The following is a 27,217-nucleotide window of genomic DNA, read 5'->3' as shown; positions in this document are numbered from 1 at the left end:
ACCCCTCCTCTGCTCACACATGTTCTCTCTCCTTCTCTCTCTTTTTCTCTAAAAATAAATAAACAAACTTTAAAAATAAAAAACATAAGATACTCACATGGACATGCATGTATGTGTTTAAGAGCCTTGGCACTTTGGCCTCAGTCTTTCTAGATTAACTCTACAAGATTATCATTCTGTTATGCTTAATTCTCAGGGTAAACTATATTTCTATTGCTTATATTTATCTTTATAAATGTGAAAACACATCTTACAATGGGATAGAATGTTCGGGACTGTGCTTCTCCGGCAGTGTTACAAGTGGTAGTAGTAGTGATCTAATGAGTATTTAGTATATGTCATTTAATGTTTCAAATAATCAAGTATCATCGGCCCAATTTTGTAGCTGAAGAATCTGAAGTGCAAACGGGATAGGTTAGATACTTAGGGACACATAGTTAGCAAACCAGGGTCCAAACCTGGAGCTGGTTGGCAGTATAGCCTGTAGACACCCGAATGCTATCCGCTTCCCATCTCTACTACTGTGTTGAATTTTTTTGCTTGAACACCTATCCAAAGCAGTAAAATAGAAAAATATTTATTCAAACATATGTACAGGGTTAAATACTGTGGACATATGTAAATAATATTAAAATCTCTTTCAGTTCATCAGTTTCGGTGGAAATTGCCATTTAACAAGTTTATTGGTTAGTGGTTTGGAAATTATTCATGACCTTCTTACACTGTACAATACTCAGCGGGTTTGGCAATTTCTATAGCCATAGGAATTCTGTCCTCTTGTCTAATATATATTGTGCACTCAAAAATCCTGTATATCAGGGGCCCCTGGATGGCTCAGTCGGTTGAGCGTCCGACTTCGGCTCAGGTCATGATCTCGCAGTCAGTGAGTTCGAACCCTGCCTTGGGCTGGCTGGGTGCTGACACCTCAGAGGCTGGAGACTGTTTTGGATTCTGTGTCTCCCTCTTTCTCTGCCCCTCCCCCTCTCATGCTCTGTCTCTCTCTCTGTGTCAAAAATAAATAAACATTAAAAAAAAATGTCTTAGCCCTGTATATCAAAGTGACTATTACTTAATTAACAACATGTGTAGACAAATACTTGGTTAAAAATGTAAAACCTGACACTCTGGGGCCCCCACAGCACCTAATCTGGGTCTCCAAACAGTCTTGGAAACACAAGGAAGAGAGGAAGCACATCTCTGACACAGCCTGGCAAGGAATCGGGCATGTCTCTGTCTTCCTGGTGGGAGTGGAAACCGTACATTCTCTTTTGGAAGGCGATTTGGCAGTAGGTATCAAAATTACAAAAACACAAATCCTGTGCCCAAACAATTCCACTTTTAGAAGTTTATCCTACGGATACACTGACACATGCGTAAAATTACCATATACACAAGGTATTCTTTGCTTTTACTGCTTTGTAAAAGCAAAATATGAAGAGCAAAATATTGGTGAAGAACTTAAGCATCATGTATGGAACCACTGAATGATCACATTGTACACCTGGAACTGCTCTAACACTCTATCTTAATTGTACTTCGATTAAAACAAGAAAGAACCTAAACATTCATTAAGGAAAAACTGATTAAATAGATTATAGTACATCAATACAATGGACTATTATGCAGCTATAAGAATGAGGGAGTTTTTTAGCTCTGGTATGGAACAATTACGTATACATATATATTTTTTATTTTTAACTAGGAAAAAAGGGCATGGCAACGTTTATAAGATTTGTGTCTTAAGAAGAAAGGAAAGCAGGGGTGCCTGGCTGGCTCAGTTGGTCAAGCATGCAACTCTTGATTTCGGAGTTGTAAATTCAAGCCCCACGTTGGGTGTAGAGATTACTTAAAAATAAAATCTTTAAAAAAAAAAAAAAAAAGACAGCAACTGATATTCGCATACATTCATGTCTATATTTGCTTGACTATGCGTATAATAATCTCTGGAAGAATATACAAGAAATTGGTGATATTGGTAAATGTCCAGGGAGGGCAGTGAATTGTCTGGGAGCCACGGAGTAAAAGAGAGGACTTTCCTTATGTTTGCACATGCATTCTCTACCTTTAAAAACCGTCTATTTTAATCCTAAAACCTTTTTTCTTTTAATTTTTTTAAACGTTTATTTAGTTTTGAGAGAAAGCGCATGTGAGTGAGGGAGGGGTGGAGAGAGAGAGACAGAGAGAGAATCAGAAGCAGGCTTCATGCTGTCAGCACAAAGCCCCATGGGGGGCTTGAACTCATGAGATCATGACCTGAGCCGAAGTTGAATGCTCAGTCACTCAATCGACTGAGCCACCCAGGTGCCCTAATTCTAAAACCTTTTAAAAACGTGTATATCTTTTAATCCTGTATCTCAAGGACTTTAGCTTGGGGATACTATAAAAGATGTATCAAAGGCTTATATCCAAAGATATTCTTTGCATCATTATTTATAATGGTAAAATAGAGAGGAGATGCAATAAAATATTTAGCATTTAGAAATTTGAAGCAAGAAGTAAATGCGGAAGCGCTGCACACCTCCTATGTAAAATGCAACAAATTTTTATCTTCATTATCATGGATTAAAAGCATGCTGTCTTGTTCATTGAATCCACAACATCTGACACAATGCTTGATGCATAACAATCCCATGATTAATAATTACAGAAAAATTAATAGAAAAAAGACTGGGAGGATATATTCTGAAATGTTGACAACATTCACCAGAGATTTTTATTTTCTTCTATGATTTTTTCCAAGTTTTCCGCAATGAACATGTACTATTTTTATGATTGGAAAGAAGTACAATAAGGGTTGTAAAGACTTCATCCCCAAAAGAAATTCATATTTTCATGCCATGTCTATCAATAGAGGAATGAACAGCTATTTAAATGAGTACCAGTGAGTGCTTGCATTTGCTCAGCAGTGCTTACAGAAATTCTGGAAAGGACGGTAGTGGTGTGTAAGTGGCAGCTGGTACATTTAGTGAGTATTGGAGGTACATGAGGGGATAATTTGAATGCTAATTACAATATCACTCTGCACTTAGGAGGAATCACAGAACTAGGACTGGGGTTATTTGACTGAGCAGCACTATATGCACATTAAGATTTTTTCTGTAACATTAGACCTGATTCCTATTTTTTCCCCATTTTTGACTGTAGGCAGATCTAGGTTCTGGTCCCCACTCAGCCACTTACACACTCTGTGATCTTTTTAAGATGATCTATCTCCATCTGAAAAATGAGGCATGGTCTTTTCTGGGTTACCTGTGGAGTGCATTCTTTCTTTTTTTTTAATTTTTTTTTTTTTTTGATGTTTATTTATTTTTGAGAGAGACAGAGACAAAATGAGAGTGGGTTGGGGCAGAGAGAGAGGGAGGCACAGAATCTGAAGCAGGCTCCAGGCTCTGAGCTATCAGCACAGAGCCCGAGGTGGAGCTCGAACTCACGAGCTGTGAGATCATGACCTGAGCTGAAGTCTGATGCTTGACCGACGGAGCCACCCAGGCGCCCCAGAGTGCATTCTTAATGCAAGTGAGGAGGTTAGTTCAGTACCTGGCATATAGAAGTCTCTCTGGATGCCTCCCTCCCCTTTTTGCTCCTCCCATATTTGTCAGTGTGTTTGGATGTGGATGGGGAACAAAAGTTGGTTTAGAAGTGGGGAAGAGACTAAATTTTTAAGCAGTTTATTTAATCCTATGATAGCTCCTTTAAGATATGAATCATCCCATTATACTGATGTGGGGAGAGAGTGTTGCCCAGTAAGCTGTGAGCATCCTAAGATCCTAATGATTAGCATCTCTGATATGCTCATACACAGTATACACAGAGTTTTTCTATGACCTCTAGAATTTTGTTCTGAGGAAAGAAGATGGAAATCCTCTATTGATCGTATTGCTGTGCCTGAGGACACGGAGAACTTATTACATTAGTATGGGTTTTGGATGTTTGCCTAAAGCCACAAACCTTTTGATGTCCACCTTCCAGCCCCAAGAAATTCCTCATCAGTCATATAATTCCTGCAAATAAGATAAAGCAGGACTTTTAATGGAAAATTTTCTGCTCCTTCTTGCTCTCTGACTTCAATTGCATTAGAAAACTTTTTTTAAAATACTAATTTCACAAAATAATTTTTCATTGTGTGTTCCAAATAATTTTAACACCCTCTAACACAATGCACTTGCTTAAATGACAAAGTAGATGAGTATGATCAAGATTTCATATTTAGAACAGATAAAATTACAAGTAGTTATGCAAAATTCAACTTTAAATGTAAATTGTATAGGTATAAACTGTTAACGTTATAAAAACCATTTTGTAAGCCATACCTGGATGATCTAACTTAAATTCTTAATTGAGCTAATAGTGCATTAAGGAGAAATATACAAACTTGTAGATGGATGAACATTTTATACTAGCAGAAAAAAAAATCCTGTGTGTCAGCAATGTAAAAAATATTCTGTCAACAAATCCTTTATGTAACGTGATAACACTACCTTCTAATATTTCTTAGAACCTTCTCTCTCAAATGTAGTCATGGGGTGCTAACTTCTCTCCCACACCGATGAAACACGGGATGCTTGCCACCAAGTGGCTCTTCCACAAAATAACCTTACTGTTGCTACCTGGTGTCACTAACCTTTGTTGTTTGTTTGAGAAAGAGACAGAGTGTGAGCAGGGTAGGGGCAGAAAAAGAGAGGGAGGCACAGAATCTGAAATAGGCTCCAGGCTCTGAGCTGTCAGCACAAAGCCTGACATGGGACTCGAACTCAACAAACCATGAGATCGTGACTTGAGCCAAAGTCGGACACTTAACTGACTGAGCCACCCAGGTGCCCCACTTATCTTAAATTTTTAATTGGTATTGTTGGTTATCTCTGCTAAGTTAAAAACAAATAAATGCCCATTTACTTAAAATTATTTTAATGATTGTCAGAAATAGAAAAACAGGAATGCAGAAATTAGAAGCAAAATTTCGGCATTTGGACTATTGAGGTGCATAACAGTTCTCTTGAAAAGAAATTAATAAGATTTTTGTTTCCTCAGCTCTCTGTCTGGAGAATGCTACTCCTATTTGTATGTCTGCATAGCAGCAGTTTGGCTTAGGTAAAATTTCTAATTCATAATATGGTAGCTGTGCCAAAAAGTCACACAAACCAGAAGGTTAAAAATAATTTCTATCAACTCTGCCTAGTGTGTTTGAGGAAGAGCAGAGTGTTGTAACTCTCATGCTTACGATTAGAACACATTCATAAACAAAGGCATTTAAATGTTTGTGTATATCCGATATCATAGAAATGTAAGAAATCAGGTAGGAACAGTCAATGTATATTGTCATCTATCTTCCAACACTCATTGATAGTAACAAAAGTAATAATATTAAAAGGGTGATTAAGTCACATTTTTGAGAACTCACCATATACCAACCAGCAGGCAAAATGCTTTGCAGATTCAAGATTAATTTACCATATTAGACTCAGAACGATTTTAAATCCATCTAAGTATGTAGTAATTTATTAAACTCTGCAAGCAAATATACCAAAAACATTTTTTTTTTGTCCTTCTGGAATGTGTACTCAGAAGAAAAGAACTGGAAGTAAGATCACTCCCTATTGTCGTGATACTATTTCCCAATCCCTTCGCATTGGAAGTTTTCTTCTTTTTGACGCAGGTACTTGATTTTGCGTTTGTCAAGTTCTCCTTCATTTAGTGTGTGTATGTTTGGCTGGAGTTGCTAATATTAACCACAGTCCAGAGCTCAGCATTTCTGACTATTACAGAGGTTCCTACATGGTGATGAACATCTATTTCTAATTCCCCTCTGAGACACTTGGGAATGGGGGTTAGCAGGGAAGAATGGATGTCACAGGATGAGAGGAGGGCTCCTTAAAGGCAGCTGGCAGGAGCACTTTGGTGAGATGCCCAGTGAGCTCCTCCTCCTACAAGGTATGGCTTTGAAATTTGCCTCTGGGTCACCATCTGCGTGTAGGGCCATCCCTGTCACCAACTCTTTCCAGCTTACATTGCAAAGAATTCCTCCTCCTCAGTGGATGCTGGAATCTCTGGCACAAACAAGACTGGGATTAGAGGTTCACTCAGAATTTTGACTCGGAGGATATTTGGTTAAAGAGCCAGGACAAGGATAAACACTTTACTAAAGCTTGAGTAGCTCGGGCGCTTGGGTGGCTCATTCAGTTAAGTGTCTGACTCTTGATCTTGGCTCAGGTCATGATCTCACGGTTTTTGAGATCAAGCCCCATGTTGGGCTCTGTGCTGAGAGCACAGAGTCTGCTTGGGATTCTCTCTCTCCCTCTCTCTCTGACCCTCCCCTATCCACTCTTTCTCTCTTTCTCTCAAAATAAATAAGCAAACTTTAAAAAAACAAAACCAAAAAAAACTTGAGAAGCTTGTGGTGGGATGATAGTATTCAGTTCTTTACTACGAGCAATTGGATGCTAACGTATCTAGAGGTAAACAAAGATCCCTCATGCCAACAGCAAACACAATAGAAATGTGATGGGATGGTTCACCTATTTTAGAGACAGGTTTCCTGCCATCATTCTAGCATAATGAAACAAACCTAAATCACCTGTGGCCTGGCTAAGTTCTAGATTGTTTATACAGTTACTTACCCAAGAACTGTCTTTGGCTCCTTAGAAATCACAAGAGCCTGGAATAAGAAGCAGGAATTGGTGAGAACGAAACCAAAATATCGCCTCATTCTCAGGTGTCAGATATTGACGCAGGCACAGGCTGGATCCCCAGGTCTGTTGGGGCAGGGCCAGGAGAGTCCGTCTTTGTCCAAAAGTAGGGTCTTTTTTCCTTTGGGGAGCAAGTCATGGCTGTTAAACACAATTCTGGTTAAGACGTTTTAACAGTAAGTTATATGGCATCCTTTTAAGCTTTATAAAAAGGGGCTAAATAAAAGACTGGCTAGGCAAGCTGGGAAAAGTCTTAATTTTATTAAGGCAGTGAAAGGGAATGAAATGCAAAATCAATAGCAAGTAGGACAGTGCAGAGCTCCTATAAATCACCCTAGCAGGCCTGTGAACAGACCTGAGAACTTGAGCGACGCATTTCCCAGTGAAAAGACCGTTCCCCACACCTGCTACTGGCTCTCCCAGCCTCTGTTCCTGTTCACTCTCAGGAGTAGGCTCAGTGATGATTTGCCTCCTGCGTCATTGAGGAAATAGAAGGCAGTGGGAACTTGCACATTCTCACATCTTTCTTCTGCCAGATCTCAGACCTAATTCATCTGCACCACTCTCCTTCACTCCCTCTCGTCACAGGGGAGGAGGTATCCCTGCTAATCCCCTCCACAGCTCAAACTCTGTCCCACCTCTTCCCAAACACATGGCTCCTGTACCTGTTGCCCCTTTCACCCCCTCCCTTTCTTTTCTTTACTAGATCATTCCAAAAGCAAGAAAATACACCAGAGTGTAGCCCTCCTCGAACTTCAACATGCATGTGCCTGGGGATCTTGTTAAAACGCCGGTCGTTTTTTGAGTAGTCAGCCTGTATTTTCCGTCTTTAAATAAACAATCCCCTCTCTTGATCACATGTCTATGCTCTCCACCCCTTCCCCCATTTTTTTTTTTTTTTTTTTTTTTTTTTTTTTTTTTTTTTCCATCCTTCACAAGCAATGCTTTGTGAGGTAGGGGTCTTCATTTGGTTTGTCCAGTTTTCACTCCCATTCTCTGCTCAATATATGCAAAACTTCTATCCCCACCACTGAACTGAAGATGTTCTGGTCAGTGAACTCCACCTGTCAAATCCTCTTCCTCCTGGAAACACTTTTGTTGTGACTTCTGTGATGCCTCTTTCTAATTTTTCTTCTACTTCAGTCTTTTTCAGTATTCTTAGCTGGCTCGTCCTCATCTGTTCAGCTACTGAGTTTTGTTGTGCCTTGGGGCTCTGTTCTGGCCCCCCTTTGTCTATATTCTTTCCCTGGGTGACTCCTTCTATTCACATGACTTTAAGGACCTTCTAAATGCCAAGGGTTCTCATGTCTCTCTCTCCAGCCCTGACTCATATATCCATCCACCTATGGATAACACCTCTTGGATGTCTTGTAGGCAACTCCTACTTTTTCATGGCCCTAATGTAGCTCTTCATCTACACTTTTCCCATGTTTGTTCTTTCTCTACTCTTCCGTAGCTCAGTGAAACCAGCATTCATTTACCCGAGTGCTCATGGCAAAAATGTAAGCAGTTCTTGATTTCTCTTTTTCTCACCTCCCAGATACAGTTGATTAACTTGTCTGTGGTCATTTTCCTTACAAAACATCCTGAGGATGTCCAGTGTGGTCTAAGCTATCACCTTTTGTAGATTACCACAATAAGCTCTTGTTTTTCCTTCTACAATACATTTTGCCTAAGTGGTCTTTTAAAAATGTCAGTTAGATCATATTAATTCCCTGGTTGACATACTCCACAGGCTTCCCATCACACTTATAATAAAATCCCCACTCCTTTTTTTAGATTTATTTATTTTGAGAGAGAAGAGAGAGCACAAGCAGGAAAGAGGCAGAGGGAAAGAATCCCAAGCAGGCTCCATGCTGTCAGTGCAGAGCCCGACATGGGGCTTGATCTCACAAACTGTGAGATCATGACCTGAGCTGAGATCAAGAGTCTGATGCTTAACCAACTGAGCCACCCAAGTGTGCCAACATCTTCACTCCTTATTCTGGTTTACAAGGCCCTCTGGCGCTGCTCCTCTCACATCTTCCTATGCCACTCTCGCCTTCACCTGGCTACCGTAGTCTAGGCATCTTTTGTTTTCTCAAGCACGTTACATTTGTTTCTCCCTTAGAGCGTTTGCTTTACTGGTCCTAGCTCCCTAGATCTCCTGGTTAGGCTCCTTCTTGGCATTCAGACCTTGTTCTAGGTTTTGCCTTTTTGCTTCCAGGTTGATCCTCACTCACCTTTCCCCTGCAAGCCACATTTCCCAGCTCCCTGACAGTGGCTTTTGGGGGATTTGCCCAATGGGAGATGGTAGAAGGAAGGAAGAAGGAAAAAAAAAACTGGACAATTTCTTCCACTCCATCTCTTTCCTTTCTCCTCCCCTTTGTTCTCGCCTTTCCTCATCTCCCAACCCCACATCTGCTTCTTGGGGCACTTTCCAGTGGGGACTGGGTGCCTCATTCTCCCCAGCAGACAGAGAGAGCCTCTCTGCCATAATCACACATGCTGCCCAGCAGCCCTGTCCATAGCTCCATTTCCTGCCACAGTTGGTGTATGTGGTCTAGCAGTTACATCGCCTCCTCTGGTGGTGGCTTCCTGCATCGCTAATGTCTGCCACTCTATTTGATTCTCAGTTCTTCCAACACCAGTGTAGCCATTTCACTGTGTTAAATTCCTTTGTGTGAAATACCTACAGTAGTGTCTATTTTCCTGACCAAACCAGTTCTCAGCTACAGGGTTCACCCTCCTGCACCCGTCCCAACCTGCTGGGTCACTCCCCAACTCTCTAGGACATGCATCTGTTTTGAGTCTCTTCATTGCACTTGTCATTTTCTGCTATTTTGTCTTCATTTCTATCTTTGTTTGGTGCTATCCCCAGAGCCTAGAATAGTGTCTGATATGCAGGTGAGATTCAGCAAATATTTATTGAATAAATGAATAAAAAGAATGGACTGAGCTTGGGCTAAGCTGAACACTGCTCCAATGGGGAGATGATGTGAATGAATGATAATCAGACTTCTAAATACAAAATCCATGAAAAAGGAAGGAAAATAAGAGAAAGAGAGAAAACTAGGCCAAAAAGGAAAATGTTACCCTTTGGCAAGAAAGACCGTTAGGAGGGAAGAGAAAGCACCTTTATTTAATATCCACTAATGTGCCAGTTGCCTTATATACATGATTTCATTCTGTTCCCACATCAGCTCTATCAGGTAGAGACATTATCTCCATTTTATTGTTGGGGAAACTAAGGATCTGAGAGGTTAACTTATTTAAAATCACAAGGCTGTAAAATGTACAACAGGATTCAAGCCTGCCATCTGTCTGAGTAGGACCAGCTCAGGAAAGTACATCATTGTTTCAATTCATGCCCATGGTACTTTTATTTTAAATGGAGCAGCTTTAAATGCAGACATACACACTGTTTCTGAAGCACTTACTTTATCCTATTCAGCCAGTGGCCATCCCCAGTGAAAGAATTGGAGATGCTTTTTCAAATCAGTTCCCAAGTTTTTCTTGCCCTTCCCACTGCTCTCCCCTCCTCCTACGTGAATCGCAAGACAGATCACGATCCACACAACTAAGTAAATAAAAATACTGCCATCAGCTCAGTACAGTGGGCCTCTGGTGTTTTCTTCCAGGTTGACCTCAGAATGAGCCTGTTTTAGTGATTTAGGCTGCAGTAAGGAAGGGGGTTAGGGGATAGGCCCACCCCATATATCAGCAGCATCCCATAGAGCATGAAGTTTTATTCAGGTATGTGCTACATATGGCATCAATAGAGAAAGATGGCCCAGTTCCCTTCAAATTCACCAGGCCTTTATTTGTACCATCACCTCTGTTTTGTCAAATTTCATTGAAGAGCTCCATTATCATCTTAATGGGGACCAGTGAGTTCTCACTATTATCCTTGATTTCCTATATTATGCCAAAGTCTGAAAATGGGGGTGATGTTATACTATGCAGTTTATAGGGAAACTGAGGGAGAAAAGCCCAAAATGGTAGAGCGAATCATTTTTTCCTAATTTTAATGTCCTTTGTTTGGTTGATTCAAGTACCAGTATGACTCTAACATTGCTTTTTTTCCGGAGCTGTTCTTAAGACAGCTATCCCCAAACATCATGCTCTCAGAACACTGAAAACTTAGAGCAAACAAACAAATCATGGAAATTAAATAGCAATAAAACTGTTGTTGGATTCATATAAAAAATATTATCCAGTATTTAAATGGCTATTATTTACAGAAACTTGGCAATTGTACCATACAAATAATGAAATTGATTCCAGTCACAGTCCATCTTTGTTTGGAAAGGAAATACCAGTAGTGTTTGAAAAATGGATTATTAAAGACCTTGGTTTGCTGAAGGTGGCTCATATGTTCTATTTGCTAACACAGCATCTTGTTGAGGGAAAAAAAATAATAAGTGCAGCTTTTCCCTACCCCAGATTATTTTCACTACAGATCTTTAGAGCAGGAAATAAAAAACAGCTAATGGTTCATGGGGCATGTGGAATTAGTTTAAGCAAAGCCGAGCCCTGGTCCTGGTGACCGCCTCCTCTTTCCTGTGCTGTTTTGTCTATGCTGGCCTTCGAGTATGTCAACAAATCTCTTTTAAGCTCAGATGGGAAAGAAAGGATGGTGATTCTCGCTCTTTCTGCAAGGGGGTAATTTACAACAGATGTGCTTTTTTAGAAAGGTACAAGTTTGTCTTGTAAAATATTTGTAAAGAAAGATAGCCTCCGGATTTCACAAAGTAATCCTTACTTGGTTTTGGAGATGTCACAAAGAGCATTGTTTTTATAATACTAATATAATTCTTTTCTCACACAATTTGATTATAACTCAAGATTCGTTTTTGGGAAGAGCCAACTTTAAATACCTAAAACAGTGCAGTGAAGAAATACCACATGTGACTTGATGGCTTTCTGACAGTGACCTGAAAGGAGCCCAATTTCAATCAGGAGACATGGGTTAAAATCCTAGGAACTCTTTTTAACCAGTGATGAGGTCGTCTCCAAGCCTCAGTTTGCTTATCTGTGAAATGGAAGATTCGCTTGCCCCTGCCATCCAAGTGGGAAGATAAATTTAAAATGTTTTATAAACCTTAAAGTCCTACATAATGGTAAATGATTATTTTTATAACAAATCTATTCAAGAAAAAATTCTTTGTGGCTTCCACATCTTTATGTATATGCTTTTTTGTATATATAATAAAAGGAATTTTTAAGTTGTTACTAAAAACTGTGCTAGTAGGTAGATTAGCAACAAAGCTTGCACTATTTAAGATTAAATAATACATTCTGGCTCTGATTGAGCCATGAGGCTTGCTGAAGAACCAATCACCGATTCTAATGGGAAATTTTGCCTGCATCAACACTGACAGAAAAAAATCACACGACAAAAAGGTGTGTGCCCTGCTTGAGTATGACTAGCTTTGGCCTACGGAGGATGCACAACTTTCAGTGGGTGGGAAATACTATAAACCGATGAACTCCCTGCTAATTTTTCAAATCCCATATCTCACGTGAGAACAGATATGGCTATAGGCACCAACGAAGAGGGAGCATAGACTGGGATAGAAGTTTGAGGTAGGACGCCAGGTGACTGGTCTTTAGTTTCCTCGTGTAGGGAATGAGAATAGTAATACCTATTTTCCTAGTGTGACTGTTGTAAGGACCTTACGGGATGATATATTTAAGATAATCTATGGTTATATTAGATATATAAATAAGAGGGGAGAAAACTCTGTCATCTTTACAAAGATTTAATACAATTAGCATCTGAAAGTTTTATTGTATTTTCTTTGTCAAGTTCATCAAATTGTTAATAATACTAACGGCTAACAGGTATTGAGCACTTCCTATGTGCCAGACATTAATGGTGAATGCTTTAAATGGATTAGGCGCATTCAATTCTGTAACCATCATGAAAGTGGGTTCCATCGTTACCCCCACTTTATGGATGAAGGTAAGTAAATTGCTCAAAACCACATAGCTAAGGAAATACTGAAGGTAGGATTTGACCAGGCTTAGCAATGGAGCCAGTTAGTCAGAATTCTGATCTTCTAAATCAGATTGTGGTCGAGTAGAATAGGGAGGTCACAGCCTTCTCTAACTTCTCAGTTGCCCTCTCAGCTCTGCATTTGAATTCCAATCTTATTTAAACACACATTTTGAAAATAAAAGAAACAGTTTCAAAAGAGAGTATTATTAGTTTGAGAGAGAAAGAGCGCAAGCAAGGAATAGAGGCAGAGGAAGAGAGAGAGAGAGAATCTTAAGCAGGTTCCACAATCAGTGCAGAGCCCCATGCAGGGCCCAATCTCACGACCTTGGGATCATGACCTGAGCTGAAATCAATAGTCAGACTACTCAACCAACTGAGCCACCCAGGTGCCTCAAAAGAGACTTTTTAAAACACACATACACCCAACTTTTTCATTACAAGTTAAGGTAAAGAAAAGCTAGAGTGGCATTTGCTATTTGGATTTAGAAACAAGCTAGGTGCTTCTTTTCGCTGTTGTCACTTAAGCTCCAACCACTAAACCCATACAAAGAGCAGGATAAACTCCACCACCAGCCAGGTCCTCACATTAGCTCTCAAAGAACTCTGAGGGGCAGAAAACTAAACCACAGCTCTTACTGTCTCTGTAATATGGCTGGTTTGGAACCAGAAGGGATTTGAGGACACATTTTATTTAAATATTTTGTGTGGGTTTTTCGTTTGTTTTGGTTTGGTTTTGGTTTTCAAATGAGGTCTAAGGACATGAAGTGACTTGTCCTAGGCCACTATAATCCTGCGTGTGCCCTCCCATTTTCAAAACTTTTCCACAATCTGTTTTGACTTTACAGAAAATTCTGTGAGGCCTACAAATTCTTATCTCAAAACGTGTATTGTACTGTTCTGGGTGAAAGTATCCTTTGCCACTTATTTGGAACCAGAATTCCAAAATTCCTGGTTATTTGGAAACAGGAACCTCACAGCTTCTGATGTGCTTTCTATAAAGGTTAGCCTGGAGCCAGGCCTACTGGCCCTTTCACTTGGGAGTCCATCTGAGAGCAGTTTCCCATGGGACAAAAGCCTGAGATGGCATAATCTATAAAGCTGCTCTCTAGAAAGTACACTTCCTGCCTGCTGGCAAGGAGATTAAGTCAAAGGTTTTGATATTGATATATAGTCCTAATCTTTTAAGAGCTTTCAAGCACTAGCAGGACAGTTATAAGGAATTTTCTTAAATCATTAGGAAGAGGGAGATTTGCAAGTCCCTTAGGGCCTATGGATGAGGGGTTTGAGTTGCAAGGAATTTGGGGGAACTCTCCTTCTTGACTACCCTTATATACGTGCATCCCTGGGTGCTTTCTGTAAGGTTTATGTTTACATTTAATGAAAATTAAACATTTATGTGCAGACTTATACAATAATTATTTTTGCTTAATTGAGAGTTAATACAGGCAACAAGTTTTGCTTGTGCTTTGGTTTTATGTCTTTTGTATTTATGATCAAAGATGTTTCCCTTCCTTTCTTCATGTTCATCCCCATACTTATGATCCCCATGCTCCATCCTCCTTCAAGGCCTTAGAGTATCTCTGAGTCCCTCCTCTACTTTCTCTTGCCCTCATTCTCCTTCTCTCTCCTTCTTCTTCTTTTTCTTTTTTCTCCTATCACCTCTCTTTCTTTTCTCCTATTGTTTTCCCTTCCTTGCTGGCTTTCATCATAATTCTTAGGAATCTTAGCTGCCATTTAAAAAATGCCTATTGTTTACATTGCCTAGCCCAGGAGCCATTTCTCTCTAAATTTCTGTTACTTTACAATCAATTGTAAAGTTACAGGCACAATGTATAACATTAAACTAACAGGGCAAGGCACAACCAAATGCAATTAAAATTGCATTGTAGAAACCAAGTACTGAAAAGCATAGGGCTACCTTGCAAGAGAAGAAGCAAAAAATGAAGACCAGGTAAATGCTCATTCTGCAAAAAAAAACATGTGCAGGGTCAGCAGAAGTGGGGTGGTGGTGGTGGTGGAAAATGGTCTCTGTGTAACATTATAAAGATCTACCATCATTTTCAAAAATGGAATTTGACAAGTTAACACTAAGTCATCTGGGGCAAAACTAATCATGCATAAAAAGGTTGCATATTTTAGGGAATTCTGTCTATTATTTCAAAATTTTGTTTTTACTATAAGCAAAAACAGATAATAATTTAAATTCTTTTAATAAGAAACTGTGTCCATAACTTTATTATTACTACTACTATCAATAATAATTATAGACAGTTTATTTGTACAGGCATTATACTAAGAGCTCTACATGTCTTATTTAATTTAGTCCTCTTTAGAACTCTGAAATGTAAATGTTTTAGAGAACTTTTATTTTTTAAGAGAAAAATATACTGTATTAACTGGTTTACATCTGTCCTCTTAACCTTAAACATTATCTCAGAATCCTTTAATGTCTCAATGGAGGGTTCTTATTATTAAGGTTAATATGAGTTAAAGAGCCAAGGCATTAAGTAACCTGGGTAAGATTTGATATAATAAAAACTGAGTAACACACGGAGATACAATTCAGTAGGAAAGGGTCTCTGACTTGCCAAGCTGCTGTGAGAATTTCAGTATTCTTGATTTGGGGCTGAAACATAGTTTTCTCTATCTGAAAAAGAAGGAATATTGGCACAGAGAAAATATTTCATCACCTTGTGTGTCTTTATTCAATCTATATCTAATTTCTAATATATTTTCCTTCAGTTAGAAGTGTAGCTCTGAGAGGAGTTTTGCAGGGCATTTTACTGAATGAACCAAGCAAGTTGGGAACCCAAACCATCTTTAGCATAAAAAATAAATCACATGAAACACAAGATGTATTCCAAACACAGTTGTATACCCTGTGCTACGTGAGACTCTATTTGCTCACAGAAAAGCTGTAAACTATAACAATTCTGTCTCATAGCAAATATCAATCTTATCACTCACCCTTTACCAGAGGTTACATAGCAAGACTTTAAAGGAAAAGCAAAATTATAATCAATATGAGTTCTTTGGGGTGGTATATCTGAATGCTTCATCCAGGAAATAATAGGTAAGGTGATCATACGTCCAAGATTGCTGGCTGGGTCAGTTCCTTTCTATGCTTCTCTTGGCATAAGATTTAATAGCTGCCCCTTTGCACTCTTAAGACATTCTTTCACTCTAGAAAGTAATTGAAATAGTATTAATTTTATAACAAATATTTTGACCAAACATATTCTACATACTTGTTGTGACCAATATAGTGCAGGTGTTCAACACATCCATTTTCCATCACGTCAACAGGGCTGACAATGACTACTTTGGCCAGGCCCCTAAATAGCGTTCGTGACTATGACAGGATGCAGCTGGATACATGGAGAGTCCAGCCACACAATACATATCCCCCAACACCTATCACTTTGGGTTCTTGTTCCCATTCACAATAGGACCCATGAATTGGGCACTTGTCATTTTGGTTTGAAAGTCACTGGACAGGATTCTCTAAATATGTAATGTACTCCTATTGATTCTTTAGGTCTTTAGATATTCCTAAATATTTCAAAGCTAGGAAGTAGATACTTCTTTAGAAAAATCTAGTTAACTTCCTGTCGTGATATGTGATCATAAAATAGGTGAATATGAAAGAATCACTGTATTTCAAGTTTGCAGTTATTTATGTTGTGTGGACTATTTAAAATATAATAAGATTTTTAAAAATTATATAGAGCCATTAGAAAAAGTTGTATGATATAAATCTCACATGTTCTCAGATTTATAGTTATAGCTTTTTTTTTATGGGTAATTTTTTTTTTACATCTTCAAAAGAAACCTTAATAATGCATTAAAAAAAAAAAAAACCAACCAGTGTCACTACCAAGCCTTTGGATGATTAACTACCCTATGATATTTCTTTCATCCAAGCTGGTTTATAAAGGAAAGCAAAAACGACAATAAAAGAAATGTACCAATTTATTCTCTACTAATAAAGTATTGAACATTAGTGAAAAAAGTGTGAAATATTGGAATGCAACACAGAGCAATTCCATTACCCATTGCAGTTTTGGGTCATATACTGTATATAAAGAGTAATTACTTCATTGGTTGGGGACCACAGTGGAGGAATATAGGACTTGATGAAAGAGATTTTAAAATAAAAATTTTATCCCGAAGCATTTGCTTTTCAAAGCTTTGTCAACATTACAGACCATCTTATTTTGTTTTTTTGTGTTTGGGGATGAGGGGTTGGGTAGTAGGGTAGGAGTAGAGAAAAAACAGAAAATTAAGAGTGAGCAGATTTTTAAAACTCTTTAGCCAGTAATCATATACCAGCACATCAATTTTAAAGTATCTACTAAGAAGACTTTGTACATGCTTTCAGTGACACATCTTACTAACAAAGATCCAGTATTTAATATTTACACACTGCATTATTGACATTACATCTGGTGGTTTCTAACATATCTTTCACTTCCTACTGTTGAATCAAGTTTCCTGACTTTATTATCTTGCTGGTCATGGTGACTACAATATAAGTTCCTAAATGTTTTCAAGTCTTTTGTTCTTTTTTATTACACTGGAATTCTGGGTAGGAAATGAAACCTTCCTGGATAGGATGGTAAGGTAACATGGTATATTATGGAGAGAATAAACTTTGGATTTGGCCTATCATAGTCCTAATCCAAGTTGTCACTTTTCTCAATCCTTCCTTTCTTCTTCAGTAGAGTGGAAGAAACTACATTGTAGGATGACGTTATGAAGATTGAATGAGCCATGTTGAAAAACACATGATAATGCTTAATGTGTGTATTTATCTTCTACTTCTTTCTAAAAATAATTTAAAACAGATATAAGAATACAAAAAAAAATTAAGAAAAAATAGAGAAACCACCTAAAATCATGCTCAATGAGTATCAATTCCTTTATTTCTTCTACTCATGTTCCTTAAATTATGATATTGGAGGAAATCAGTGAAATAAAAGTAAAGCATTAATTGCTAAGAATTATTAATATTATAGGAGGTAACTTCTATTACCTGTAATATTTTGACACATTCTCTTCATCTTTTTTCCAACCCACCCATTTCAAAAAAAGTTATTATACTTTATCTCACATTTACCTCTCCCCCCCCAATATCTATTAGATCATAAGCATTTTTGTTGCCATTAAATATTCTCTTTAATATTTTGTAATTTCATAGTAGTATGTCACTTGTTTGTGCTATAAGTAATTCCACAAAATATGTCACTGTTTTTTCTTTTCTTTTTGTTATAATAAAAAAACTGCAATGAAGGTCTTTTCAGACCAACATTTCCAATATTGAGTATACTGGAAACCCCATCCGTTGATGTGTCATATTTGTTGCAAATTTTTTCCCATTTAGCCTTTTAAATTTATGAGGATTTTTGACAGAATAAGTTTCTTATTTTATGTAACTTTTGCCACCAATTATTGTTGTGACTTCCTTTACTGCTTGTATGTTTAAAAAGTTATTTCCTGTTCCAAGGTCACTAAATAAGTTACCTACATTTTCTTCTGTTTTTATAATTCACCTTTAGTTGTTTTGCTTTTTAATTAATCTAGAATGTATTTGGGGCTATTTGAGGTAGATCTGAGTAGAACTGGGCTATCTCAAGTAGATTTGAGAGTCTGTAGAGGTAGGATTTAACATAATTTTCCGCAAACAGTTGACACAAGTACCCAGTAACATACTGCTTTCATCTTTATGGTGGATTTATGTGGTGCTTTATCATTAAACAATCTCTCTTTCACTGTTCTTTCATATTTTAATTACTTAAATATCTGGTACAATAAATGCCTTCTCATTGTTTCTCTTTTGCAAAAATTTCTTGGCTATAGCGCTCAATTTATTTTTCCAAACAAATTTATCAAATTCTCCCCATTTCACTGCATTCCAAACACATTAGAATTTGCTTGAAAATGCACTAAACCTGTATGTTCAACAGAAGAAAAGAACACATTCTTTTAATAATCACTGTTCCAGTGCAGAAACACAGTATCTCTCTTTTCTTTATGCAGATTCTGTACGTATCTTATTAATGTTATGCTTAAGTGATTGTGGATTTTATTGCTATTGTGAAAAGTATTTTTTCACATGATCATTTCAAACTGGTAAGACATTATTCTCAATGAATTTTGATTGTGCAACCAGCCTTCTTCGATTCTAGCGTGATTTATTCTGTGTGCAGAAAAATACTTGTAAGAGCTCTTTATTTCATAGAGATAAATGAATTTAGCCGGTGTTTGAGAGAGAAAACACTGAAGGCCATAGAGATGATTAGAACAGACCAACTTTGTAATTAGGAAATAACAGAAGGAGCCACTGGATATCCATTTTTTTCTGAAGTGTACAATTGCAGAAGTGAAATTAATGGACTTTGTTTTATTACTGGGGAGGGAAAAAAGACAAGAAATTGATGCGTTCATGTCTGTAATGGTAAGTGAAGGGTGGCTTTTGAAGACAGTGGGGACTTTGAGAGTACTTAATTGTTCTGTATACTTTGAGCCTTATGCATCACATCTACCTTATTGTCTGGACAGTCTATCTTGATATAAGCCAAATGAATAATGAAGACAATATCTCCCATGGGAATTAAATTTAAAATGACAGCTCTAAGTAACTTTTATCTCAAGATCATGTTTAAAACTGGCCTCCATATCCTCAGTCCCACTGTAGCCTGTTGTTCTTGGGGGCTGCAGATACACCTGTCATTCACTTGCCCTCAGTTTCTAAGGTGGCAGGATGCCAGCCCAGCCATGTTCACAGAGCAAAGTGCTTGAGACTTTTCTAAAGTGAAAGTCAGTATGTAAATGTGCAACATGACGACATTATTATTCTAGCTTTCTGGCTGCTTTCAGCAAGCACTGACTGCCACATGAGGTCTCAAGTGTTCTGGCACAGTGTGGAAGTGTTCAAAAGAAGTTAAAGTAATGAAATTGGATCTACATTTCCATAGATATTCAAGCTGGCATGGAGGAATGGAGTCATGGAATCAGGGTTGGATGGTCTCCACCAAACAGCCTAGGCAAGTGCCTGTGATGCCAGGCTACTAAGCAGAAATTTCAATCGTGAAAGGCCACCACTATTTCTTCCTCTGGGTCTAAAATTACAAAATGTGCACATTTCCCCCAGGCTCACACCATTCTCTGGGTGCTTTACACTCAATCCCACCCACCCATTCCCTGGAGCACACTAGCTCTGCTTAAAACCAGGACAAGTTTTAAAATGAAGAACGAAGTACAAAGAGGGGGGGAAATGTTTAGTTAGAACCCGAAAATAGCATATGCTATTGCATCAGGTATGGACTGTTATACTTAAGAGATGGGCCAGGCTTACTTTGCATCTGATTTTCCTAAACTACTACTTAGGAAGTGTTTACTTGATTAGTTTCCATTGACCTTGTCTTTTTTTTTTTTTTTTCTCCCCTTTCAGTTTTCATTGCTCACAGGTCTTCCGGATTTGGTTATTCTGAGACCTGCCCTCTCTCCTACACCTTTACATCCTTCCCCACCCCCACCCCCCAACTCTGGCTAAAATGTTTCTGTTCATCAGGGCAAGATCAACAGAATTGGAGTCTCTTGCTTTGCAACTACCTTTATGTTGGCATAGGTCCGTGATGCTGGATGCCCCTTGTCCTCCATCTCCCTTTACACCCTGATATTTTTATCGGTTCCAAGCATCCATTTATATATACACAGAGATGAAGCTTATTTAAGTTTAAAAATGTAAGAGAGGGACAATTCAAGAATTCAAGCACTGAAGAGTACCGTTACTCACACAGAATCTCTCTTTTTTCTTAATTGTATTTTAGGACAGTGAAAAAAAGGGATTTATAAATAAAATCTATGCCATCCAGGAGGTTTGTATCAGTGTCCAGAACATCCTAGATGAAGTGGCTTCCTTTGGCGAAAGGATAAAGAAGTGAGTGATGCTGACATGTGAGCCCTGACCTTCTGTGGGACAGAGTGTCCATTTGTTTCTCAGAGGGTGAAATGCCACATTCTTTTTGGCAGGGGATACTCCTTCTGGGTGATCTATTGCTCAGTTTCATCATTATTTACTTTGTTTCTGCCAGTCTTTGGTTTTCTGAAAGTTCTGTCAATTTCCTTCCTGAAATTTAGAACATATTGGTTGGAAAGAAGTCCTACTTGTAGCTTTGAAGAAATAACACCGTCCTAAATTTTAGCACATTTTCACAGTGAAAGACTTTGTTCTTAAATGGAATATGAAATCGTGATAGGAAAAAAATAAACCAAACTAGATGAGAATTTCAGGTAATCAAGACACATCTTCATTTTATTATAGGTTGACATATTGTCATCGAGTAACTCTAAAATTAAAAAAAAATCATATTTTATAGAGCACTCTGCAAAAATATTTTTTTAACTTGTCTATTTAAATAGTTGAGATCATAATTACAGATGAAATAAACTAATAGTTTTAATAATTCTTAAAAAAGGAATTACCTTTCCTAATTAAAAAAATAAGTACAGCTTCATTGAAAGCTAATATAAAATTAAGAATATAATTTTCTTATATTAAGAATATTCTTGTGAATTTTACATTACTTGTGTTTTACTTGCAATAGTTTTATTTACTAATGAACTTTTAAAAGCAACTGTCTATAAATCCAATGATGTGGATTTATAAGTCTTAATGACCAGTTAAAAATATACTAAGGTCCCATACTACTAAAGTATGTGAAAATTGGCCTACATAATGATTGCTAAATAGTCTATTCAAGGGGTGCTGTTATCTGGATAAACCTACATTTTCTAGTTTCATGTATCTATTCATTATTATTCATATTATCATTCACCAGAAGTGTTCTACAGATATGAATCCTTGGGCATACACATTTGAAAGGAGTAAATTATTTAAACTAAAGGTGTGAGTCATTCACCTAGTGCTTTTCATGTTTCAAGGAATAATGCATTTTATTTTGTATAATTTTTTAATACATTTCCACTTATGCATAGGTGCGGAGTTTCCATTTTTTATATCATATTAGAATAGCTTCCCCTTTACTCCAAATGTACAGCAGCCTTCAGTCTCAGACATCTGAAGACCAAGTCCCACATTTTTTTCTCTTCCTCTCCATGTTATTTCCATTTCTAAGAATGTTCCTTTGTTCTGCACACCCTTTCCACTGGAGCATAGTGTGAAGTCCTAAATTAAATAGGGCATTTCCCTTTTGAGTGTTGTCCTTTCTCTGAGATACACTATGTGTTGATACCTGATGGAAGTATTTCATTTATACCATAAAGACACTGGGTCAGCTCTGAGGTCAGGCAAATTTATGCCTGAGAGGAAAAGGCTTCTTTGTAACTCTAGGTGGTTGGGGACCTCAGATGCTTGGTTGGAAAACATCAGAGCCAGTTGGAGGATATGACCAGATCCTGGCTGTGGAACAGCCTTGGGAAAAACTGAGTTTTATGGAACTTTCCACAGGTATAGACAGAGGTATAGGTGTAGGCTGAGGTACAGAAACAGGCATAGGATCCAGTGAGTCTTATAGAAGCCATCTTTCCTGCACAATTTTTTGAATATTAAAAAAGAGAAGGTCCCCTGGGGTCACATGAGATAAAATGCATCTATTCAGAAAGCAGATTCAGAAGCAATCATTAAGTAAAAAGTGAAAAGCCTCTATAATTACCACATCTTGTTACTAAATAATCATTCCAGAACTTTCTTGAATTGCATCTTTTTTGGGGAAAGATCATATTCTAGATTTAGTTTTCATGATGCACTGTGGATTTAGAAAAGGGCAGTCTTTTTTTCTGACATTAGCTACACTGGTAGCGATTCCTTGCCATTTATCCTTCCAAGAGGAGAAAGGAGAACACAGGGAGCCCTTCAGGAGGCTGCCCAGAAGGAGGGTTTTCTCACTGAAGAGCCAGTGCTCTTGCACACTGAGGTGTGCTGATGCATGGCTCTGAGCTGAGCCCCAGGAAAACGAGCAGACCCTCCTCAGCCTTCTGTTCTCTCCACACGTGGGCAGAACCAAGGGAAGCACAGGTGTCAGTGAAGAAAGGAAGGCACGATCCTTTAGGTGACGGTGAAACAGGGTGCTCACTCTGGCCAGGGGAGGAAACAAAGAGAAAAGCCAGACCCCAAGAGTTACTGAAAACAAGACAACCAGATTGATTTCACTGTGCCTCTTTTACTAGAAAAAAAACATTTTTAGGAAACATTTGACCCTAGACAGACAAAAGGCAAGGTATATGCCCACAAAGCTAAGGATTCACACCTCAGTGTTATGCCGAGGGGAAATATAGGAAGAAAATCTCTTAATCATCCTTTATAGGAGCAAAAACTGCCCTGGACAAACCCCACTCCAAGTGCATATAACATACATTATCAGGAAATTAGAGAAAATTAAAAACATTCACATTTATCCCTATCACGTATAATTTCATATTTTCCTGAAGTGTCTTTGGCGCCCTTGTCACTGCAATAGACCACTAGAGTTGATTAGCTCTAAAAATATCACTTTGATTCACATAAATATGTTGCCATCAGTATCAGTCCACCACAGTAACAGCTGTCCTCATTTTTAAAGGGGGAAGTTGAGGCACAGAAAGGTTGATTTGTCTAAAGTCAAATGGCAGAATCTAGGCTCTGAACATAGGTATCTTTTTTGCTTTTTTCATTAAACTGCAGTAAAGTGTCACTCAACAGTATGTGTTAGTTCCTCCTCAGAGGCTGGTTGTTGAGGCAGTTGTATGCTTGTAAACGGTGACATAATTATATGCCCAACATTGTGGACTCCATGCAATGGTTCCGTTATTATTTTGCCATTCTCCATTAAAAACCGTGAGATTCACTACAGAATTTCTACACAAAGAATCCTAAACTATTGCACTATTTCCATGTTCGATTTCCCTGCTTTTCTACATCTTTTTAAACTTCTCTGTCATTTTCTTTTTTGTCCCACTACATTCCTCCCCATCTTCCTCGTACTGTCTTTTTTGTAACTTCTTCTACTTTTCCTCACCGATCCTGTTTTTGTTTTGTTCTGATGTTATCTCACTGTCAACATTCAGTCTTGCAGCCTTCCCTGACCCCTCTACATTATCAATCAGCAGCAGGATGGGAACACTGCAGACCCATCAGGCAGGCCCTGCTGTAACCCACTTTGCCAGCTTACACTCCATTTTCAGTCTTTCCAACAAATCTACCACGTGCTTTCCTTTGCCAGAAATAATACAGGGAGAATAGGAGTCGGTACTGACTTTATTTCTTAATTATCTCTGTATTTCTGGGAAGGGCAAGGATGGCAGGTGAATTTTTACAAATCTAACCGCTCTGTTCCCCCTTCCTGACTTCTAGTTACATTTGAAACATAGCTGAAGTGAAAAGTGAGTATTTCTCGAAGGAATTCTAAACTCAAGAGGATTTACACAACAGTGTAAGATTTAAGTCTACAGACAATTGCTGACATTTTATTTCCAGTGTCGGGAATCCAGTGTGAGTTGACAGAAGAAAGAATGGTAGGCCCAGGGGCATTCTCCTCTATGAAATTTTGGAGAAAACAAGATTGGCTACTAGTTTTAAAAGCAGAAAAACCTATTTAAAAAAAATTTTTTTAACCACCTAGGAGTCTAGTGCACCTTGAGGCCCTGAAGTCACCTGGGACAATCTGGAGGGGTTGGTGGCAAGCCTTGTTTACCTGGGCCCTGCTTTCATGAAACTCAGCAGATTGTGACTAACCTGTGTCCTCTGACAGTCTACTGCAATTGCCTTCTATTCCAGAGAGAAATGCAGTCTTACTAGATCCCTAGTCCAGTGTGTGGGTTAGAATCACATTTATTTTAATCTTTGCTTGAAAAAAGTATCAAGTGCTCAGATTGCTGATGTGTTAATTTCTTATTCAGTACTTTCAACTGGACTGTCCCATTCTTAAGCTGGCTGGCCATTGTAGCCCTCTGTGTGTTCACAGTCATCCTGTACTTCATTCCACTGAGATACATTGTCCTTGTCTGGGGTAAGTAAAGCCTTCTTTTTTTTTTTTTTTTTGTAAACTGCCTTAGATACTAGGAACAAACTATTTTTAAGGAATGAGTTATACTGTCAGTAGTTCCCTGTATTTATTATCATGAAGCTACTCCATGATGAAAAGAGACAGGTCAGTTAAAAATCACAACAGTATAAAGATTTAGGTCTACCTACAAAATGCATTTTTCTTATCTGGCACCATAGGCTCCATCATACTGTAAACATGTAGTTGTGCAGATTCTTCATATATCAAAGTGTAGCTTTGTCTAGATACCATTCTGATTTATTTTCACCACTTATACGTAAACAGAGGCATTTCGATCCATATGGTGCATTTAGGACAATATGCTTTTGTGCTGTGGTGCTTTATCTTGTGGAAGTGTCCGTAAACACAGTTCTATATATGGCCGCCTATTTAAGAGGTCACCTTTAAGAGGCACAAAAAGGGTCCTTGGCACTGACAGGCTGCTTAGGAATAAGAAACCTGCTTTATGTATACTAAACAAAATTGCTTCTGTGCAAGCCCACTTTAAAGGTGGTATTTTCTGGTCCTAATTTTTAACGCAGTTATGCTGCAGGCCAACAGTTCCTGTGGACCTAGACTCCACTTAGGTGGTAGTTTCAGCATCCTTCATTATTTTAGGGCTTCTGTTACTTATCTGAGAAAATTCTTGGTTTGAAAAAAATTGTCCTTCTCTAAGATGTACTAACCTATAAAACTACATTAATGATATACATAAACATGACTCAGTAGAAGTATGACTCTCTACTTCCCCCTCAGCCTGCATACACCTAAGATTGCTAAACATATAAAATGCAAAGAACCAAATTGGGTATTAAGTCCAGAAAACACACGTTTACACTTGAAAAGGTATGTTTTGTTATTTTCTGAGATTTTTAAAGAAATGCTGGAAAAAGTGACAAAAGGGATCAGAGGTCTCCAAACCCTCCAGTTTTCAGATTCCTGTCTCCCTATTCTTTTTGGCCTGTCTTGTCATATCCTGAATCAGCCCTCTTACCCTTTATCATCACTCTCCTTACTTTACATCTTGAGTAAGGAGTGGGGGGAATGATTACTTTTTTCCCTTGTTATAATTTAAACAGTTTCAAATAAGATATACCTTCACTACACAAGGAGGGAAGCATTTCTACTCTTCTTGCTTCCCTGATGTATGTTCAAGGTCTTTCATTCTTTCCTTTGGTATTTAAAACAGATGCTGTTTTATTGAAGGAATTAGGGTAGGGCATGAGGTGTGGCAGTTTATTATCTCTAACCTACTTAGGGTCAGAACTGCCATCTCAGCTGTGATAGGTAGTGAACCTCTGGTTCTGTTTCCCCAGCGTTCTCAAAAAGCAGAGCCCATGGCAAACATCTGGCTCTGTAACCTGGGGTGGCCTCACTAGCTCTGTCTTAAACGTAATTCTAAGAGAATGTGTTTGGGCCTCTTGTTTCATCAAATGAAATAAAACAAGAACAGTATTTCTTTAGTGCTAGGTGATTGCTGAAATGTTAACCAGAAATTTAAGACATGGGTCTCACATGGGGAGACAGACCAAATTCAAGACTGCAAAAGAAGTTTATTCTGCTGAACTTCCTGAAGAAGAGCCAAGATCCTCTAAGTTACAGCTTGGTTTGTTGATTTCATATAAAGCTGTTAATTTATTTTGTATATGTGAATATGCTTGGTCACTTATTAAGAGCAATATAAATTTCAGAGTAGACTTATCTCACTGAAATTCTACCTTGTATCATAGAATATGTGGGATAGATACTTCTGGTTTTGTGTATTGTTTTGACATTGCTATCCCATCACAGTTTTTGTTTCTGTAATAGCTCCAATTTCCCCTGTTTGCCGTCCAACGACATTTGCTCTTCAGGTAAGAGCAGAGGATTCACTGTTGAGTAACTTAGTATGGGTAGATATAGCTCCTCTGTCATGGTTTTTGGCTGCTCTAGTCCAAAAGTGATCCAAGTAAGTCAATCACAGCATCTTTTGCAAGCATTAAATTTATATTTTGTGTAATTTAAAAGGAAAATTGCTTTCTGAAAATCTCATTGCCAGAGATGGAGAAGTGCAAACATTTTTCCTATGGTGAGAACTTTTAAGATCTACTCTTTAGTGACTTTCAGATATGCAGTACAGGATTATTAACTAGAGTCACCATGCTATCTATACATGACATGCCCATGAATTTGTACCCCTTCAGATCATTTCATCCATTCTCCCACTTCCTGCCTCTGATAACTACCAATCTGAATCTATGAGCTTGGTTTATTATTTTTTTAGATTCTACATATAAGTAAAATCGCAAGATGTTTGTCTTAGACTCATTTCACTTAGCATAATGCTCTCAAGGCCCATCTATGTTACTGCAAATGGCAAGATTTCCTTAATCTGTCAGTGGATACCTAGGTTGTTTCCATGTCTTGGCTATTATAAACAGTGCTGCGATGAACATGTGCCAGGAGGGTGTATTTATCTTTTTGAGTTAGTGTTTTTGTTTTCATTGGCTAAATATCCAGAAGCGGAA

At 38.2% G+C, this 27,217-nt stretch overlaps 1 protein-coding gene across 19 annotated transcripts in view; it reads left to right on the top strand.

Annotated features, from left to right (window-relative positions):
- Nucleotides 1-27,217, top strand: part of MCTP1 (multiple C2 and transmembrane domain containing 1) — a 529,626-nt gene that overhangs the window by 493,277 nt on the left and 9,132 nt on the right. For 15 of the 19 annotated variants that reach the window (XM_042943593.1, XM_042943612.1, XM_042943560.1 and 12 more), the window contains 2 exons: nt 20,499-20,608; nt 24,565-24,674. The exons of 1 other annotated variant lie outside the window; for it this stretch is intronic. In XM_042943593.1, the coding sequence (XP_042799527.1) occupies nt 20,499-20,608; nt 24,565-24,674 (220 nt within the window). The remainder of the gene's footprint in view (nt 1-20,498; nt 20,609-24,564; nt 24,675-27,217) is intronic. 3 more of the 19 variants (XM_042943674.1, XM_042943634.1, XM_042943649.1) reach the window with 1 other exon arrangement.

The sequence above is a fragment of the Panthera leo genome, chromosome A1, assembly GCF_018350215.1.
Source record: "Panthera leo isolate Ple1 chromosome A1, P.leo_Ple1_pat1.1, whole genome shotgun sequence".
Taxonomy (NCBI): domain Eukaryota; kingdom Metazoa; phylum Chordata; class Mammalia; order Carnivora; family Felidae; genus Panthera; species Panthera leo.
This window is presented reverse-complemented; position numbering and strand designations above follow the sequence as displayed.